The 6,781-nt window shown below is 51.7% G+C and overlaps 1 protein-coding gene across 6 annotated transcripts in view; it reads right to left on the minus strand.

Annotated features, from left to right (window-relative positions):
* The window catches only part of ARMC9 (armadillo repeat containing 9), a 180,668-nt gene that overhangs the window by 7,292 nt on the left and 166,595 nt on the right, over positions 1 to 6,781 (minus strand). For 5 of the 6 annotated variants that reach the window (XM_010836969.1, XM_010836968.1, XM_010836965.1 and 2 more), the window contains exon 23: positions 4,534 to 4,663. In XM_010836969.1, coding sequence (XP_010835271.1) covers positions 4,534 to 4,663 — 130 coding nt within the window. Of the gene's footprint in view, positions 1 to 4,533; positions 4,664 to 6,781 lie in introns of those variants that run through there. The other variant, XM_010836971.1, reaches the window with a different exon arrangement.

Consider the following 6,781-nt stretch of genomic DNA (forward strand, 5'->3'; position numbering starts at 1 on the left):
CTTGACAAAGTAATGTCTCTGCTTTTGAATATGCTGTCTAGGTTGGTCATAACTTTCCTTCCAAGGAGTAAGCGTCTTTTAATTTCATGGCTGCAGTCACCATCTGCAGTGATTTTGGAGCCCCCCAAAATTAAGTCTGACACTGTTTCCACTTTTTCCCCATCTATTTCCCATGAAGTGATGGGACCAGATGCCATGATCTTCGTTTTCTGAATGTTGAGCTTTAAGCCAACTTTTTCACTCTCCACTTTCACCTTCATCAAGAGGCTTTTTAGTTCCTCTTCACTTTCTGCCATAAGGGTGGTGTCATCTGCATATCTGAGGTTACTGATATTTCTCCCGGCAATCTTGATTCCAGCTTGTGTTTCTTCCAGTCCAGCGTTTCTCATGATGTACTCTGCGTATAAGTTAAATAAGCAGAGTGGCAATATGCAGCCATGAAAAGCCTACATGCAGGTAAACTTTATGTGGCAGTGTCGTGGGGCTGCGGCGCCCAGGTATCTGATCAAACACTGCATATTTCTGTGCAGGTGTCTCTGGACAAGGCAGGCATTCCACAGGGGGGACGCTGAGTAAAGCAGACTGCCCTCCAGTAAGCGAGTGTGCCCCATCCACTCGCTCTTGGGTTCTGGACTTGCCTCTGCAGCCACATGAGCCGATTCCTTAATTAAATCTCTTTCCACACACACTTCCTGTTGGCTCTGTTTCTCTGGAGAATCCTGACTAATATACCTAAGAGCGGGCCTCCTCTTGGCTCTGGGACATGACCTTTGTTTGACTGGGGTCGTGTTGTTGCCATGAAAGAACATCTCAGACACATCCTCCCTCTGGCTGGCACCTCCCTCTGGCACTGGGGAAAGTGGCCCTTGGCAGACACCAGGGAACCACCCCTTCGGCTTGGCAGATCCTTCCCCTCCATGGGGTCCCCACCTGGGCGGCTGCAGGAGGCAGATGTGTTGACTGAGGGTGCTGGTCACTGTCGCTGAACTCCGGGGGGTGATGAGTTTGGGGCCCCCTGGAGAGGACACTGTGGGAGGCAGGGAGGGATGGCTGTCGGGAAGGGTCAGCTTGGCCCCTGAGCAGCCCCCCAGCCCCCTCAAGCCCCTGCATGGTGTGAGCTTATGGTCTAGGGAGTCAGGAGCTAGAGCCAGGAAATGGTGATGGTCTGGCCGGGGATGCAGCCAGATTAGGGCAGAGCAGAAAGAGCACATGGGAAGCACACGTGGATAGCAGTCGCCTCCAACTCAGGAAGATGTGACCGGCTGCAGGAACACACGGTGCTGGGTCCTAGAAAAAGGCGAAGGTCGATCGATATATTGGTAAATTGGGAGATGCCCTGCAAGGTAGGCAGTTATGTATCAGAGAAGCCTGGCTGGCTTCTATGATCTCTGCTCGTCAATAGGAACATTGTGTTGGAAGGGAGTCACAATAAAAAGCTTCTGGAGATATTTAATCTTTATTTGTGTTTGGAATGCTGCTGAGTCATAATCCCAGAGCTGAGATTCCCACGGCAGAACATCCCCGTCTCCCTTCATTTCTTCGGAGGGAGATACCGTCTGCATTAAGATACGAATCAAAGCGCTCAGGGCTTGCCTAAGTGGACTCTGCTCATCAAAGTACCTAACTTGGTCATTGCTGTGGAATTTCATCTGGACTGCAACAAAGTCCAGAGGGGAGAAGGGGGGCTGGGAAGAGCGTGGCGGCTGGGGAGGGAGCACGCCGGATGAAGGCAAATTTCACACACGGATATTCAGTGAGGGTGCACACATGTCTGTATAAATACTCAGGCTACCCCAATTTCCCTGACCTCCTGGTTCTGTAATTTCTTTTAGCTCAATATTGTCATATATCCTTTGGGAACAAATGTGAGGAGGGAAAAGCATATATGCGACATATATGTAAGGGCTTCCTGGTGGCTCAGTGGTCAAGAATGTGACTGCAATGCAGGAGATTCCCGGGTTTGATACCCGGGTTGGGAAAATCCCCTGGAGAAGGAAAATGGCAACCTGCTCCAGTATTCTTGCCTGGAAAATGCCATGGACAGAGGAACCTGGAGGGTTACAGCCCATGGGGTCGCAAAGAGTCAGACACAACTTAACCACTAAACAACCACCACAGACATACGTAAAATCTCGTTCTTCCTTATTTTTTAAAAGCCACAATACTTGTGGCTGGGCAGAATTTTGACAGTTTGCTTCCCATCTCAGGCTGGCACTGGTAGACGTCTGTGGGGCAGTGAGAGCTCTGACTGGAGGAGCCCACTCCCTCACCCGCCCTCGGCCGCACGGAGGGAATGTCCAGACAAACGCCATCCTGGTCTGGCTGGGCTCCTCGGCATCTCCGTGTGGATGACGTGCCAATGCCGTGCAGAGCAGGGCCCCAGCAGATGGCGGGCAGCCAGTGGGCGGGCAAGGCCATGTGACGTCTGGGCAGCCTGGCCCCTCACCTTCCCAGAGGTGACAGCTGGAAACCAACCCTGTACTTTCCAAGGTTGGGGGGTCAGCCCCTCCAGGTCGGGACTGACAGATTTCCCTGGGAAAGTGCCTTGGTTCTCCTTGGGATAAATGCTTGTTTTCTTTGAAAATGCATTTTCATAGTCTGGTTAACATTTATTCAAAGCTAAGGACTGTAAGAGGCGGAGAGAAAAAGGAAAAGGAAGACGTGGGCTGTGGGGAGGCTGTGCACTGGTAGAGTCTGAACCTTTTCACTCCTGGCTTCCAGGAAGCCAATTTCACAGCAAGATCAGTTGCTGGAAGCCACTGGAGCTGCAATTATCTTTATGCCACCTCAAAGTCAGGGCTAAGCAATGCGGGCTATCATTTTGTCTACCAACGACCCACATCCAGGGCTCCAGGGCCTTCCTTCTCCCCACAAGTAAGGGCCCAACCCAGCCAACTCATCTTCTGAGGCCAGGGGCTGCCATCCTTTACAGACTGAGAGAGTGGAGCTGTCAAGCCAGACAGAGAGCCACGCTCTCTTCTTTTCTCCTAGGGATTCATCCAATGTGTATTTTGAGCTCTTGCTCTGTGCCAGGAACACGGGGGATAAACACCCTACACATGGCCCCCATCTTTGAGGACAGTGGGAGAGTCATGGAGCACGTGACTATACAGCGGAACTCTGGCTCACCATCTTTGACACCTTCTGCCCCGTAGACACATCCAGGACTGTCCCCTCCCCAGTCCAGATCCCAAGGTCCTTGTGGCTCATCCCTATACAGCCCTGCCGCCCTTCTGCCCTTGAAGCAAGAAAGGAAGGTGCAAGGTAGCTGCCTGCTCTCAGAGGGGTAGGCTTTGGCAGTCTCCCCGCCCCTCCTCTCCCTGACTTTCTCGCCAGTGGGTGCAGCGCTGCTGGGCCTTCTGCCTGTCCTCAGGGGTCCCTGACCCCTCCAAGGTGTCCAGCAGCTTCTAGAACCCACAGGAATCCCTGTTTCTGTGGCGTTTCCATCAGTGGGAGATTGCAAGAAGGCAGGAAGGTCCCTACAGGGGAGGGCCGGTGGGCTGGTTTCTCAGACTCCCCTGCACTGTGATGGGGGCCACATCTGCAGGGGGTGGGTAGTTTCAGGCCTCGAGGGGCCTAGAATGCAGGCCTCCCACAGCCTCACCCAGCTCCACAAGGCCCCACTGCTGGAGGAGCGGCAAGTCAGCTGTGACCACAGCGGAGGTGGGGGCCTGCTCACTGCAGACACAATAAAGGACGTTCCTCCCTGTTCTAAGGGGAAAGTGGGGCACGGATGGCCTGACCGGTCACCGTGGCAAAATTCCTCTAATCAGAGACTCCAAGGGTGTTGTCATGATGCTCAGCATGACTCTCTAGAGCAGTGTTTTAGCACAGGAGCGAGGCTCCTCTGTCTTGAAACTTGCAGCCTGCAGGGCGCTGTGGGGCCGGGAGGAGGAAGTAGTGGGCGGCGGTCAGGAGACAAGTTGGGTCTGAGTCCAGAGCCAGGCCCCTCCCCCAAGCAGGTTCTCTCAGATCTGAAAGAAGGAGCCTGTAAGATCATTAAAAAAAAAAAAAAAAAAAGTCCTTTCGAGATTCTGAAGAATCCCTCCTCACCCACTGAGTGCCGGTTTGTGCTCATTTGACACAGAGGAACAGAAAACATCTTTTTTTTTTTTCTTCCTGGGGGTCCAGTTTCTGTTTTAGGAAGCTGACATCTGAGCCAAACCCTTGTACTGACCTCAGGCCTCACCTTTCTCCCCTCCACAGCCCCCTCTCCAAAAGCGAACTGCTAAGAGAGGCCACTGACCTCAAATTACTTCTCTTCACTCACCCTCCCAAACGTGTTCACCCAGCAGTTCTTAAAACAAGTCCCTTGGGTGTGTTTGTAAGTTTTTCTCTCCTTCCGGCCTGACGACTGGTGATTCTCAGGAGGGCAGATCCCTCCCCTTGGGCTCTGAGGTTGTCAGACGAGCTGACCACACTCCCCTGAGGGTCTCAGAACCGCACTTGGGCCCCCAGTGGGAGGCTCCTTTGCCTCCATCATCAGAGGCTGGGCCTCAGAGGAGCCCTTCCGGGACACCGCTCCACCCCTACCTGGTGGTGTCTCCACTTTCTGGGGCCCGGGGCCCCTCTCGAGGCTGGCTCGGGGCCCCTGCTGGGGGCAGACGAGGCTCTCCCTGACGTCCTGCTGGCGACCACTCTCCCGGCTTGGCGTCGGTGGCGGCTGAGAGGAGTCAGGAGAGAGAGTTCAGTTGACCTCTGCTCTGGAAGCTCTTTGAAGATGCTCTTTACTGGGGTGGACCCCGGAGCCAAGAAAAGCACACAGCCTGGGGGCCAGTCCCTCACGGCTCCCCTCCCCGGCGCCTATGGATGGGGACTTGTTTACTTGTGCAGGTTGGGACCTTTCCAGATGACCACTTCGGGTACTTGTAACCTGAGGGTGCAGTGGGCACGCTCTGGTTGGAACACACGCAGGCAGGGAAGATCAGACCCTCTGCCCTGTGGCCTGCCCCCTCCCCACCCCTGCCCCCACCTCTTGGGAAAAGCCAACAAAACCTGGAATTGTCTCCTGGGCCCCCTGCTTGGCACTGATGCACAGTTGCCCAGAGGCACACTGAAAAACTATTCATGTCTGTTTGAAATTCAACTTCAGCTGGGTGTCCTGTGTTTTTATTTGCCAAATCTGGCAACCCCAGAGGTGGGGCTCTCTGAGCCTCCCCTGGATCCTTCAGGGCTGAATCCCTGCCCTCCCACAAGGGCAGGAACCTCCCTAATACTGCCCAGCAAGGACCAGGCACCTGGGTCACCCCCAGATCACAGGGAACAGTGGGAGAAGTTCCCGATAACACTGCTGAGGGTCCCTCCCCAGGGTCTGGGGACGGGCCTGTTCTGTACTTCAAATGACATGCACCCCTCCTTCTCCAGCTCAAAGGGGTTCATGTCACTGTCACAGCAACACTGTGATAGTTTGAATTCACTGCCCCTTTAACCCAAGCTCCTTTCAGCTCATTAAAAAAAAAAAACCAAGAATCTCTCTAGCACCTTTGCAATGGCCTCAGCTTTATCTTAAATAATCTTCCCTACCTAAACAGACATTTCTCTAAAGAAGACATTCAGATGGTCAACAGGCACACGAAAAGCTCCACATCACCAATTATTAGAGAAATGCAAATCAAAACTACAGAGTGATATCACCTCACGCTGGTCAGAATGGCCATCATCAAAAAGTCTACAAATGACAGATGCTGGAGAGAGTGTGGAGAAAAGGGAACCCTCCTACACTGTTGGTGGGAATGCAAATTGGTGCAACCACAATGGAAAACAGTATGGAGGTTCCTCAAAAAACTAAAAACAGAGTTGCCATATGATTCAGCAATCCCACTCCCAGGCATATAGGCAGACAAAACTATAATTCAAAAAGATAAATTCACCGCTATGTTCATAGAAACATTATTTGCGATAGCTAAGACACAGAAACATCAATGTCCACTAACAGATGAATGGATAAAGACGTGGCACATGTATGCAACGGAATACTACTCAGCCATAAAAAGGGACGGAGTTGGACCATTTGCAGAGATGTGGATGGACCTAGAGACTATCACACAGAGTGAAGTCAGTCAGAAAGAGAAAAAGAAATACCATATGATATCACTTGACATGTGGAATCTAAAATATGACACAAACAAACTATTCTATGAAACAGGCTCCTAGACATAGACTACACACTTGCGGTTGACAGGGGGAGAGGGATCAGGGAGGGGTGGACTGGGAACTTGGGATTAGCAGATGTAAACTATTATATATAGGATGGATAAACACCAAGGTCCAACTATACAGCATAGGGAACTATATTCAAGATCCTGTGAGAAACCATAATGGAAAAGAATAGGAAAAAAGAATGCATATACATGTGTAACCGAATCACTTTGCTCTAAGAGCAGAAATTAACACAGCATTTTAAATCAACTATACTTTGATTTAAAAACAAAAAGAATCCTCCCTGCAGGTTTCCTCAAACCCACGGCACGGGGGTACAGCTTTGACTTCCAGATAACTCTCTTTTGACCCAAACAAAGACTCTGTTTCTGGTACGGAACCCATGGGTGGCTTTATTTACAGTCCACACTGGACAGTCTCTGGGCTTCTCTGATAGCTCGGTTGGTAAAGAATCTGCCCGCAATGCAGGAGACCCTGGTTCGATCCCTGGGTTGGGAAGAGCCCCTGTAGAAGGGAAAGGCTACCCACTCCAGTATTCTGGCCTGGAGAATTCCATGGACTGTATAGTCCATGGGGTTGCAAAGAGTCGGACACGACTGAGCGACTTTCACTCACTCATTCT

Source organism: Bison bison, unplaced genomic scaffold (assembly GCF_000754665.1).
Source record: "Bison bison bison isolate TAMUID 2011002044 unplaced genomic scaffold, Bison_UMD1.0 scf7180017864068, whole genome shotgun sequence".
Lineage (NCBI taxonomy): Eukaryota > Metazoa > Chordata > Mammalia > Artiodactyla > Bovidae > Bison > Bison bison.